This window comes from Bufo gargarizans, chromosome 1 (assembly GCF_014858855.1).
Source record: "Bufo gargarizans isolate SCDJY-AF-19 chromosome 1, ASM1485885v1, whole genome shotgun sequence".
NCBI lineage: Eukaryota > Metazoa > Chordata > Amphibia > Anura > Bufonidae > Bufo > Bufo gargarizans.
The window spans coordinates 189,211,169-189,224,768 of NC_058080.1; the positions used below are offsets into that span (position 1 = coordinate 189,211,169).

Genomic DNA, 13,600 nt, shown 5'->3' on the forward strand with positions numbered 1-13,600 from the left:
CCCGCAACACATCCGGCGAAAGAGCAGTATTCCACCCAGAAGGGGGCGGGGTAATGCACACGGCCGTCATCGCATCCAGCAAAAATGCAAGCACCCCGCCAAGGATGCGGGACATGCACATGGCCAGCAACGCACTGGCGAGAAAACAACCACAGTCAGTGGCGTTGTGCGTATGCCGCCTGAAGAAAGGATACATGTTCATTGCTTGCAGCGATTCCAGTGAGTGCAGCACACCACCCAAGGAAGGGGTCGTGCACCTGGCCGGCAGCGAATCCAGTGATAGTGCAGCAATCCACCTATGGAAGGAGTTCATGCACATGGCCGGCAGCAAATCCAGAGAGAGTGCAGCATTCCGCCTATGGACGGAGGTCATGCGTATGGCCGGCCGCGAATCCAGAAAGTGCAGCATTCCGCCTATGGAAGGAGGTCATGCACATGGCCGGCTCATGTATATGGCCGGCAGCGAATCCAGCGAGAGTGCAGCGTTCTGCCTATGGACGGAGGTCATGCATATGGCCGGCAGCGAATCCAGAGAGAGAGCGCAGCAGTCCTCCTCTGGACGGAGGTCATGCGTAAGACCAGCAGCGAAGCCAGATAGAATGCAACATTCCACCTATGGAAGGAGGTCATGCATAAGGCCGTAGCGAACCCAGCGAGAGTGCAGCATTCCGCCTATGGAAGGAGGTCATGCATATGGCCGTAGCGAACCCAGCGAGAGTGCAGCGTTCCGCCTGTGGAAGGAGGTCATGCATATGGCCGTAGCAAATCCAGCGAGAGTGCAGCGTTCCGCCTATGGAAGGGGGTCGTGCACATGGTCAGCATCGTATGCGGTAAAAGGGCAGCATTCCGCCTACAGAAGGGGGTCATGCACAAGGCCAGCCCGCAGCCAGAGAGTGCAGTATGCCGCCTATAATGGGGGGTCATGCACATGGCCAGCATCGCGACTGGAGAGGGCGACAAATTCTGCCTATAGAAAAGGCGGCCTGCACCTGGCCAGCGCCGTACCCCAGGAGAAGGCAAGGGTCCGCCTAGAAGGGGAACATGTATACCTGGCCAGTGCCACGGAGCGCAACATGCCGCCTATGGAATAGGGGCAGGCATACGGCCAGCGCTCTAAGGTCAGGCTGCAGTATCCTGCGCAGCCAACATAAAATACAGATATTTCATATATATATATATATATATATATATATATATATATATATATATATATATATATATACATACACACATACATACTTCATTTTTTTTTTTTTTTTTTTTTTATTAATTATTGTAAAACACAGCCTCTTTGACGCAGAAAGGAGCCACCATATAAGCGCACAGCCTCACTGAGAGGCTAGCCATCCTAGGGTCTCCTCCAGATGGGAGCCGTCGGCATCCAAAAGGTTAATACGCATCGGACCTGAGGGCGGTGCAGCGATCCCCTGGGGGCGGGGGGACCTCCGGCGGGAAGAACTCGCGCCTGTGAATGCCCGCCCCCTCCAATCAAGGCCGGAATATTGCGGCCTAGTAGGCCGCGAAGCCGGGGCCTAGATTTTGCGGTGCCCGGAGGTACCGGCCGGGATCTGGAGGGAGCGGCGCATGCATAATACCGGCCGCGGGAGCCCACCCCGCGGGCCGGAGAGTCAGGGGGCCCAGGAAGGAGCCCGGGATAGAATCTTTCTGCGGCGCCCAACCGACCGGAAGACAGACGCTCAGAGAGCACCTGCGGTCGGCCGGGGTCTGCTGGAAAAACCGCAGTCATGCCGGCCGCGGGTGCCCACCCCGCGGGCCGGAAACAAGGGCCCTACGCCGCAGCAGTCGGGAGAGGGCCCTGAGCCGTCTCAAAGGAGGGGATGCCTGCACACCGGTAAGGGGATAGGGGAAGGGGATGGGGGACCCTGCAAGGAGAGAGGCAGCTCCCTGGGCGGCATGATAGGGACGCCAGCATAACCCCTCAGTGGATGCACCTATTAGGGAGCTAATAAAACAAACTAGAATGGCCAGACCAGCATGGGAGCTGCACTTCCCACGCCCAAGCTGACCACCGTTAACACTGTGCTCACAAGGCTTTGGTGACTACTATGTGAGACCCCAGGTTTTCCTGCAGATAATACAGGAGGTGTAGTTTATAATGTTCTCCTGGGGTCAGTCAAGCAGGAGACCGGGGTGGGGGGGGGGGGGGGGGGGGGGGGGTCGTAGGGCTGGAGAAGCCACTCTCTCACCACAGCCGTCTTCACCCTCGGTCCGTTCCAGCAGGGTCGCCCCTTCAGCTACTGGCACCGTAGTGGCAGGACGCTGGAAGAGGGACTTGGCGTGCGGGCGACCCTTACGCTGGCGGGATGCAGGGGAGCTGGGCTGCCCTGGTCCACCTTGCCTTCTGTGGGGGAGGCAGCAGTGCGGATGCCGGCACTGGCGCAGCTCAACCCCGGGAGAAACAGAGGTCTAGTGCGTCTCTGTTATCCCGTATTCTGGAACAAAAGAAAAGAAAAAGTAAAAATCAAAAATTTTTAAAAATAACAAAGGAGAAAACAGCCCTGCAGTAGCAGGGAGTGTCTTGCCTCCTTGGACACTAAGCAAAAACTGGCAGCCTCTCTCTCCAGGCTGAGGGTATAGCTGTGGAGGAGGGGCTTAACAGTTTTCACTTAGTGTCACGCCTCCTATGGAGATGAGCTATACCCAAGGTCTTCTGTGTCCCCCAAGGAAACTGGGCGAGAAATACTGGCCTCACAGCACATGACTGAGTAAGGAGAACTGAAGCAGTGGATTGTAATCATTGCTGGCTGGGGTGCAATGTTTTATACAAGTCAAATAACCCCTTTAAAGTTGGGAATGCTAGCGGCACGTTTAATGGCCTGCTGACAAATTCCACAGAATGGGTGGAGCAGGGTGTGTGGGGGAGGGGGACATGACATGAGTAAGAAAATTAAATACTGTGTGAATCATATTTTCCAACTTATTTAATAAGTAATTTGGACTCAAGTATCCACAGAAATACAGCGACGACACTTACCGATAACATCCAGCTCTTTATTAATAGAAGCGGGCACACCGTGCAAGTGTGAAAAGGGGTTATCCAGGAAAGATACTATCCTAAGGATAGCGCATCATTATCACAATTCTGTCACAGCACCCAAGCCGATCAGTAGTTTCAGGGAGCCGCAGGCTCTGACCAGAGCTCTATTGAGAGCGGCGGGCTACTGGCAACTTACCAAGCATATCATCATACATCGTATAGCGGCTGTTCTTGGTATTGTAGCTCAGCTCCATTGGCTTAAATAAGGCCTAGCTGCAACTAGGCCATGTGACTATGTATGGTGATGCATGCTGATTTGATATTGAGGATAGGTAAATCTATATTAATTACTGGATAACCCCCGTAATTCCATCGCGCTCCATTAGTCAGCCCATATTTCCACAGATACGCAAGTCAAATGGAACTATGTGCTGGACAACACTGAACACTGCAACATATCTGTGGGACATGTAAAATTGTGCCAAAGGTGTGTTTTTGCCCTATATTGACCAAAATCACTTACCATTCTCTCTGCATCTTACTTAGACCAACATAGATTTTGACTTCCTTCTTTGGGGGGAGACTCTTTTCCACATCGGCTTTTATACGTCGCAGGAGGAACGGCCTCAACACCTACAAATAGGTAGTTCCATATAAAAGAATGCCCCACAATAGCTTCATCATTTCATAATCAAGTGTACTGATCAATACTTACCAAATGAAGACGCTCAACCAGTTTTTGATCCCCAAGACAGTTGTTGGTATCAAACCAGGAGTCAAAATCCTATAACCAAAAAGTTAACACAAAATAAGACTCCACTCCAGCATAGAACATGTTAATCCTTACAGGAACCCTGTCACTTGTATTACACCACTTACCTCTGAAGAGTTAAACACATCTGGCAGCAAAAAATTCAGAAGTGCCCAAAGTTCATGCAAGTTATTCTGAAGAGGGGTCCCTGTTAGGAGGAGACGATTTGTAGTCTTAAATTCTCTCACGATTTCCGACAGCTGAAATAAGACAAAGAAATCATAAATACGAGATAAATTAAATGTGCCACAGTTCTTTAGAGGGAAGAATCGGTCACCACTTTTACCCAGCTGAGAGTGGCAAAAACCCATGACAGATCCTGAGCAGAACAAGGGGTGACTTAGGGTCGTTTCACACTAGCGTTTTTCTTTTCCGGTATTGAGTTACATTTTAGGGGCTCAATACCGGAAAAGACCTGATCAGTTTTATCCTAATGCATTCTGAATGGAGAGCATTCTGTTCAGTATGCATCAGTTCAGTCCCTCTTACGTTTTTTCAATTGGAATGTATTAGTGCCGGATCTGGCATTAAAATTGATGCACTTATGGATCCGTTCTTCCGGTCCACACAGACCTTTAAATCTGTGAAAAAAATATATATATACCTGATCGGTTTTTCCAGATAACACGGATCCGGTATTTCAAAGCATTTGTCAGACGGATGTGCATGCGGATGACAAATGCCATCCGTTTGCATTCCGGATTGCCTGCCGGAAACCTCTGCCACAAGTGTGAACGTACCCTTAGGCTGAGTTCACATCAGCGTTCTGCCTTTCCGTTCTCCTGCTCAGTTAAAAGAGCAGAAAAACGGAAATGACCGATTTGGCACATAACCGAGCTGAACGGAGCCTACAGGCCCATAGACTATCATGCGGTCCATTAGGTTTCTGCTCAGTGGAAGATTTTGAAGCGTAGACAAAAATGGGAATTGTGCAAGCAGGACTTTTCTCTCCGCTTCAAAAATCATGCTCCGAGTGGAAACCATTATAGTCAATGGGGACTCGTAGGCTCCGTAATGTGCCGAATCCGTCCTTTTCGTTCTCTCGCTCCTATAACTGTGAACTCAGCCTTAAGTGATACAACTGGGTGTACTTAACAGCTCAAGTCGAGCTCTGCAAGGTGTCAGTACTGGAGCAGCTCAGTATATCTGTCACCAGTTTATGCTACCCTTATGTAATACACATTCTGCAAACTTTTTGACAAACCTTAGATTTTTCATTCTTGATTCTGTGTGCTTCATCAATAACCAAGTATCGCCAGTTAAACTTCTTGAACACAGACTTCTCCTTAATAAGCATTTCATATGATGTCACACAAACATCCCATTCCCCGGGCAAAAGAACATCGCGAATAAAGGTCGCCTTAGAGGAAAAAAATATATATACATAATGTTTTATACAGCAGGTAAGATAAACACATCATGCAAGTTTACTCTAATTTCTGTGTCCTCCTCACTGAGACAGAAGGACATGCTCAGTTACATCCCTCAACTGACACCAGCTGGAGCAGACAGGACCCCCCCCCCCCCCCCCAAGCTGTCAGTTTGAAATAAAAACAGAACAATTAGGGCAATGAATGGGAAGATCTCTGGGTTTGTTCTATCTTTGTTGGAGGATGTCATGTACTAGATCATGTATCACTTTGTACATTAACCATGGGATAACCCCCTTAAAAACTTCACTCCCTATATAGCTTTTCAGCATTCATTGAGACAAAAATTAGACTTACTCTTTGATCCTTGTCACCAATAAGGCAGATTGCACGGATTGAGGGCACCCATCTTTTGAATTCAGCCATCCAATTGTGCAAGGTAGACTTAGGAACCAACACCATATGTGGTCCAGGAATGCTCCTGTAGTGTTTCATATACCCAAGAAGACTAATTGTCTGCAGAGTCTTGCCGAGACCCTAAGAACACAAAAAACAAAATATATTTATCATTTACAAAGCACAAAATTAGGCAACGTCATTAGTACAATCAGTAGTGTGAGCTCACAATTTTCACAGTAGGTTATACTTGCCCCGCTCCCTGGCAACTGAGTAGCTTCTGATACCCGCACGGCTGCCGATGCATCGCCCCGTGGATCAAAACATCCAGCGACAGGGGAAGGCTGACAAGCCAATAACAGATCATGACTGCAAAAGCTGTGCAGGGATCAGAAGCAATGCGGGTGCCAGGTAAGTATAACCTATATGAGGGGCCCAGACATTAGAGGGGTTGGATAACCCCTTTAAGATGCAGATACAGTAGAGCTGAGGCAGAACAAAGTAGAGAAGAAAGCCATGTATTCATGTACATCAGCAGTACTGTCAACCTCAAATGCCGCAGTAGCTACTTACTGTGGCATTTAAGGAGGGTTCAACTACAGGGATCAGAGACAGCTCCCTTACTAATGGTTGCAACTCCATGATCTCGTGGGGACACTGAACAGTGCCCACAAAATAGTCATGATCGATATATCTGATGTGATGGGGAAAAATAACACCCATTAAACAACCATAGTTTGTGGTTAAAAAGCAAAATGTGACATACCATTTCATCAGCCAGTATGCCATTAATGCCATTCTCGTACAATGATACAAGCCAGTTCAAGCCTCTGACCTGGTAATCTCTTAACGTACCACCTTTAACATCTGGAGGGAAAAAAAACAAAAACGTTGTGATACTGTACATAACGTATAATACTAAAGGCTGGTCTTATCATAGAAGCATTACAGCTGAAAGACTCTGCATGGTCCACCTAGTCTGCCCTTATAAATTTTTCCTCTTACGATTTATATGTTTCTCCCCAGTATGATTAAATTCACTTACTGTAGGTACGTTTTCCTGCCACATCTGCTAGAAGTTTGTTTCAAGCATCTAATACTCTTCATGAAATAATTAACCTGCTGGCAATATAGAACTACTCCACCTTACCACTAGTTTTGATAACAAAAGTTGCAGATATCCATTTAACTGTTTAAACACATCTTGCATAGCAAAGTAAGCTATAGAACAGGCATGCTCAACCTGCTGCCCTCCAGCAAAACTACAACTCCCAGCATGCCCGAACAGCCTACAGCAGGGCATTGTGGGAGTTGTAGTTTTACAACAGCTGGAGGGCCGGAGGTTGAGCATGCCTGCTATAGAACTTGCAGCAACAACAATGTCAGTACCACGTCCCATCATGCTCTGGATTAAGTACACTTAGGTAAGTACAAGGCCAGGACTACACTGACCCTTTTTAGCGCCATTGGTTGATTTTTAAACTATGGATCTACATCTTCTGTCCAAAGAAATACAGAGACTTGCATGCAATCTAAAAAAAAATAATTTAAGTTTAAATGTCAAACCCATTTTCTTCCATAATAAAGGGAAATTAGCACCTGCATCTTTTTTACCTCCGGCTGATTCAGCAGTCTAGGATTATAGGCTGGACCTGGGTTTTCTTATAACTTCATTACTTGCATAATGTTGTCTCAATGACAAGCCATAAAATCAATTTTGGATGTATTTGAGACTAGTCACTACAGATACACTGTCCAACAAACCTGCACTAAAAACCTCACATCTAACAGCTCTTTACATCAGTTTACTGTAAGAAGGTACAAGGAATCATGGACGATAGGTATGCGTCAGAGGTTCCTGGCTTCGGTGGAGTAAGAGCCAGTTTTCAGGCGTCAGCAGCAGTTGCTGTGTGACACCTTGCTATCTAGTATGGCTGTAAATAGGTGAACCGGGACAGCTCTTACTGGGAATAGTCAAAGTGCTGGGTGGGTGACTACTCCCCACGGTCCAGGCCGGGTTTTGACAGGCCTATAAAAACAGCCAGCAGTGTCAGGTGGGTGGGATAATTCCTCTCTGACACTGGAGCCGTTTGAAACTCTGCTGAGATCTGAGGCCTGTGTGTGGGCTGAAAGCTGAAGAGTGTCGGGCGAGCAGGCCGCCTTAAGCCTTCAGGTGGACTTTGGGGCTGAGAATTCAGCCGGGTGTGGATTAAACACCCAGGATCAAAGGTGAATGTTTTTCTGTATAAACTGTTTTGGGTGTGAACTAACAACTATACTGAAAATGGACTGTCATACTGTGAACCTGCAACTAGTGTAAATAAACACTGCAGTTTGAGTTAGAAACATGTCTTTGCAACCCGCTTGTCCTGTCTACCAGAGCGAATCCCCACAGTACTTACATGATGGAGACTGTTCAAATCTGGTGCAAATATTAGTAGTCTTGGAGCTTTCAGTTAAAAGTTCTTCATCCTCTTCCTGCTCTGTTCTCCGATGGCGGTTACTGAAATTATAAATACATTGAAAGCCACAATTATTTTTCACTATTAAGCAATTAGAATTATATGGTAGGTAATCTATGTTGCGACAACCAGTTTAGTCACAGATTTGGTAATTAAATGGTATTCCAGTTACGTGAAGTTACCCTCTATCCACAGGAGCATTCATTTCTATGGGAGTTCTGAAGATAGAGGGATGTACTGTGCTGTCTCCAGGAATCCCAGAGGTGAATGGTACAGCAGTAGGCCTGCCTGACCCTCTGTTTATATCGGGGGCCTCTATGCGGTACGTGGAACCCAATCGTCTGGTCCCAAATAGATGAGACTTTCTTGGGGGGAAAGGTTGGATATAAAATGTTGTTATTCCCCCCCCCCCCCCCCCCCTTCTCTTTAATTTTGCAGTGATGATGGGCCAGTTTTCCCCTGGCCACTGATAGGTAGGGAAGGTTAGGGTCGGTACTAAATTATAGATACATTAGTTGTGAAATTTGTGATATTTAGATTTTCGCTGAAGTAATCATGTATTTAATAAATGTATGTAATTTTATTGATTTAAAAATGGAGTGGCACTTCACCTGTCGCCCCCCCCCCCCCCCTCTTCCCTCTATGGGGTACATGGGACCCCTTCTTGTAATCAGAAGCCTGTGGATAGAACTTTATGTGACTGGAATGCACCTTTAAGATCTTGTTTATATATCCGTGTGAATGTTGTATCCTTGGCTCCAAACAAGGGTACAGAACCGATAACAGGAATACAGTTAACTACATACAAAACAGCATTTGTGATCACCGCATTTTTCGCCCCATAAGACGCACTTTTGTCGGCCCAGTCCCAGGCAGGAGCCGGGGACTGAAGTAAAGGAAGGCCAGGAAGAAGCATAGGAGGTTGCGGGCCCAGCTAACCAAAAGAGCCGGTGTGGGGGGACCCTGGGTGAAAAAAGGAGATTTTTGTGAAACTCACCTGTAAAATCTTTTTCTCGTCTTTTCCATTGGGGGACACAGACCATGGGTATAGCTTAGAGGTATTAGTAGGAGGGACACTATGCAAATGAAAGAGCTCCTCCTCCTCGGCTATACCCCCCCGACTCCACCAGGAGGAACTCAGGCGTTGCACAAGCAGTAGGAGAAGGAGCAAGAAAAAAATCATGGAAACCATCGGACCAAGCCATAAGGTCCAACCAGAAACAGAAAAACTGAACTAAAGACCCCTCCTGCAACAGGAATAATGGGTGGGAGCTGTGTCCCCCAATGGAAAAGACGAGAAAAAGATTTTACAGGTGAGTTTCACAAAAATCTCCTTTTCTCGTACTTTTTTCCATTGGGGGACACAGACCATGGGACGTCCAAAAGCAGTCCATGGGGTGGGAAAAAATATCAGCACCGCCAGGAGGAACGCCCAACGGTCAAACAGGAACCACAGCCTGCAAAACCCTGCGGCCAAAGCCGCATCAGCCGAAGCCAGTGAATGCAACTGACAAAAATTTGCAAAGGTATGCAAGGACGACCAGGTGGCCGCCGTACACAGCTGAGGCGCAGAGGCACGATTGCGTCTTGCCCAGGAAGCCCCCACCGCCCTAGTGGAGCGAGCGGCAATCCTAGCCGGGGGAACTCCACCACAAGCGCGACAAGCCGCGGAAATAGCCAAGCAGATCCAGAGCGCCAAGAACGGCGGACGGAAGCAGTAGCCGCGAGATACACCTTCAGGACCCGTACAACATCCAGGGAATGCAGAGTGCGTTCCTTGGGGTTAGCCGGAGAAGGACAAAAGGAAGGCAGGACAAGATCCTCATCAAGGTGGAAGGGAGAGACCACCCTGGGCAAAAAGAAGGGGACTGGACGGAGCACAACTTAATCCTGGTGGAAAACCAGAAAGGCTCCTGACAGGAAAGAGCGGCCAGCTTCGACACCAGTCTGACTTAAAAGCTCGTGATGGGATGTGAACTCACAGCCACTGCATAATAGCCCAGAACTTTAATCACTACGCTATGTAGCTGTATCAGAAGCTATGGTCACAAGGAAGTCCAGATGAGAACAGTCAGAGAGACCCTCCTCAAAGGCTCGAAGGGGGCCGACTGCAGAGCGCGCAGAACCAAATTGAGATCCCAAGGAGACAAAGGGGGAACATACGGGGAACCGAATGCGCCACCCCCGAAGAAAGGTCACCACCGGACCCTTAAGAGCAAGGGACCTCTGACGGCCCGCGCCGAAACCTGACCTTACAGGGAACTAAGCGACAGTCCCTGCACAAGCCCAGACTGAAGAAAAGACAGTACCATCAAGATGGAAAACCGAAGGGGAGGGAACCCCGAACCCTCACAAAAGGACAGGAAGGCCATCCAGGTACGATAGTAAATCCGGGAGGAAGAAGACTTCTCCGGACTGATCATGGTCCTAACCACTGAATCCGAGAACCCCATCTTCATCAGGATGGCGGTTTCAACAGTCACGCCGGTAAACAAAGAGACTGCAAATTCCGGTGGAAGAACGGGCCCTGAGACAGTAGGTCCTGTCTGTCGGGAAGAGGCCATGGGGCGTCCGTCAGCAACCGAGCCACGTCCGAAAAACCACGCGCGGCGAGGCCACTCTGGGGTGATGAGAACGGTCGGATTCCCTTCCGCCTCGAACTGGCGTAGACCCTTTGGTAGGAGAGGAAAACAGAGGAGGCTGAAGTCCTGCCACGGAGACACCTGCGCATCCATCCGTACGCCTCCGGATCTCGGGCGCGAGCCAGGACCACTGGGATCTTGTTGTTGAACCCGGACGCCATTAAGTCCACATCCGGACGGTCCCATCTGTGGCAGACTTCTTCGAACCCTTCTGGATGCAGAGACCACTCGCTTGGATCCACCGTGTAGTGGCTTAGAAAGTCTGCTGTCCAGTTGTCCACTCCTGGAATGCCAACTGCTGACAACACCGGAACGTGCGTCTCCACCCACGGCAGAATTCTCTTCACCTCCTGCATCACCATCCGGCTGTGGGTCCCGCCCTGATGGTCGATATAGGCCACGGCATTGCCCGTTTGAACCCGCACTGGGAGGCCCGCAAGGAGAGAGGTCCAATAGGAGAGAGAGAGCGGAAAAAATCGGCCTCAGTTCCAGAAAGTTGATTGGAAGGCGAGACTCTGCCGCCGACCAAATCCCCTGAACCGTGCGAGACTGGAAAACGCCCCCCCCCAACCCAGGATGCTGGCATCGGTGGTGGGGATCGTCCAGGAGAATGCGAGAAAGGAACTCCCCGACCTCAGGTTCATCGGGAACAGCCACCTAGGGAGAGCTGCCCGAACCCGCTGAAAGGTAAAGGATCTCCTGTTGCGCCAGGCGAGTGTGAAACTGGGCATATGGAAGGCCTCGAAAGAGGCTACCATAAGACCCAGGACCTGCAAGTATTCCCGAATGGAGAGGCACGGGGAGCGCAGCAGATGCGACACTGCCCCCTGGATCTGGGAGGACCTGAAGGCTGGTAGAATACTTTGGCAGCCGAGGTGTCCAAAATCATCCTCCGGAAGGAGAGCCTCTGGGACGGGAAGAGGCAGGAGTTTGGGAAAGTTACCAGCCAGCCGAACCGTTCCAGAGTCTGAACAGTGATCCGGACGCTGTCCTTGGTCTGCGGTAGAGAGGGGGGCCTCTATCCGGATATCGTCCCGATAGGGCAGCAAAGGAATGCCCTTGGTACGAAGAAGCGCCATGAGCGGTCCAGGACCGTGGTAAGGACCCGCGGGGTGGTCGCCAACCCGAAGGAAGGGCGACAAACTGACAGTGTCGACTCATAATGGCGAAGCGCAGGAATCGATGGTGGGATTCCGCAATCGGGACATGTGATAGACCTAGGAGCAGCAGGGCGGGCTGACTGGGCCCTCTAGTGCCGGGAAGGCTGGTGCAAAGGAAGGCCTCTTTGCGGGCGACCTGAGACCCCCGGCGGAGGAAGCAGGCGACGGCCTACCAGATGAGAAACGGCAAAAGGCATGCAGAGATGAACTCGTCCAGCTGATCCCCATAAGGTCTGGAAACCCCAAAGGGGAGATTAGCAAGGGAACGCTTGGTGGAGGCGTCAGCGTCCCACACCTTCAATCAGATCTCTTCGCGCTGAGTGACAGAGATGGCCAACCTGCGGGCAAAGAGGGAAACAATGTCCCTAGAAGCTTCGCAAAGAATCTTAGAAGCCTGAGACATCTGGAGAACCAACTCCAGTGTGTTAGTAGCCGCATCTCGTACCGCCAGTTCCTGGTGGTGGTGCTGTAACCACACCGAGAGAGCACTGGCTACTCCTGCTGAGTGAAAGGTAGGTCACAGGGACGCGCTGCCAGCGAAAAAAGGACCTGGAAGAGAGTCTATGCGTCTGTCTACAGCATCCTGGAAAGAGGAACTGACTAAGACAGGAAGGGCCATATAATTGGCTAATCCGGCCACCGGAGGATCCACCTTAGGGGGAGGAGACACCTCTCCTCGCCGTCAGCAGGGAAAGGAAAGTATATTCATGCGCTGGGTGGTCGAGAACCTTATTAAGACTACCCCAGGCCCTGGACATGACCGCGGAAAAATCCCTCATGGACCGGGAACATGGTAGTCTCCGACTGCCTGGACGGAAAAAGGGGGAACTCCTGACCAGTGGAAGGAGGAGAATCCCCTTGGAGAATAAAGGCGTCTCGGACAGCCGCCACTAAGTCAGCCACCCTGGTGGAGAGCTTAGGCGAGGGGTCCCGCTCCATGACCTAATCAGAGCCGGAAATTCTCCTTCAGACTTGCGCTCCCTAAGGAGGGGAGAGTCGCCCAAACGCGCCTCTAGACGAGGGGGGGAGCCGGAGCCATCCGAGGAGGGATGCTGCTGCTCACACTCCCTGTTAGTAGTCGGGCGTCTTCTGTGGAAAACCACTTAGAGAGGTGGTTGGCGTCACAGGATTTGAAAATGCCCTATAGTCCAAAAAGGACCTGGCTCGTCCGAGCCGGATAATTCCCCTTCGGATTACTCTCCCTAGGGAGGGGGAAGAGCAGTCCGCAAGCGCCACCGGCGAGGTGAGGGGGGTGGAGAGACGGAGATATCCGAGGTGGGATGCTGCCGCTCACGCTGCCTCTTCGTAGTCAGTCACCCACTGTGGGGACCACTGAGAGATGGAGTTGTTAGCGCCACAGGATTAAAGGACATGGTTGCCTTGGCGACTAAGACCAATTTAGCGGCCGCGCTGGACATGGCAGATGCCCAAGCGGGGACCGCAGGCTCCCATGGACGTGGAGGAGGGGTGGAGGAGGGGGGTAAGGCAGGGATGCAGGTAATACTTATCTGCTCCTGCAGATCTTCTCCCTCGACTCCAGGACCAGCAGGGATGCACCTCTTCAGGCTTCTGACTCCTTGTCCAGGAGTGCAGTGTTCTGGTGGAGGGTGGCAGCAGGAGACCCAGTAGCTGGTGGGATACCGGAGCTGCAGGTCGAGCCCGGATCCACTTGTCTTCTTTGGGGGGCAATGGAGGCAGCCAGGCAGCGTCCAAGGACGGCGGCGGGCATTCCACGGGGGACCAGGAAGGCGCCATGCCGAC

General features: G+C 50.4%; 1 protein-coding gene across 1 annotated transcript in view; it reads right to left on the bottom strand.

Moving 5' to 3' along the window:
• Positions 1-13,600, bottom strand: part of SMARCA5 (SWI/SNF related, matrix associated, actin dependent regulator of chromatin, subfamily a, member 5) — a 39,185-nt gene that overhangs the window by 16,111 nt on the left and 9,474 nt on the right. The window contains exons 4-10 of the mRNA XM_044300532.1: positions 7,978-8,078; positions 6,342-6,442; positions 5,537-5,716; positions 5,014-5,169; positions 3,878-4,009; positions 3,714-3,782; positions 3,522-3,631 (exon numbers count right to left, since the gene is read on the bottom strand). Coding sequence (XP_044156467.1) covers positions 3,522-3,631; positions 3,714-3,782; positions 3,878-4,009; positions 5,014-5,169; positions 5,537-5,716; positions 6,342-6,442; positions 7,978-8,078 — 849 coding nt within the window. The remainder of the gene's footprint in view (positions 1-3,521; positions 3,632-3,713; positions 3,783-3,877; positions 4,010-5,013; positions 5,170-5,536; positions 5,717-6,341; positions 6,443-7,977; positions 8,079-13,600) is intronic.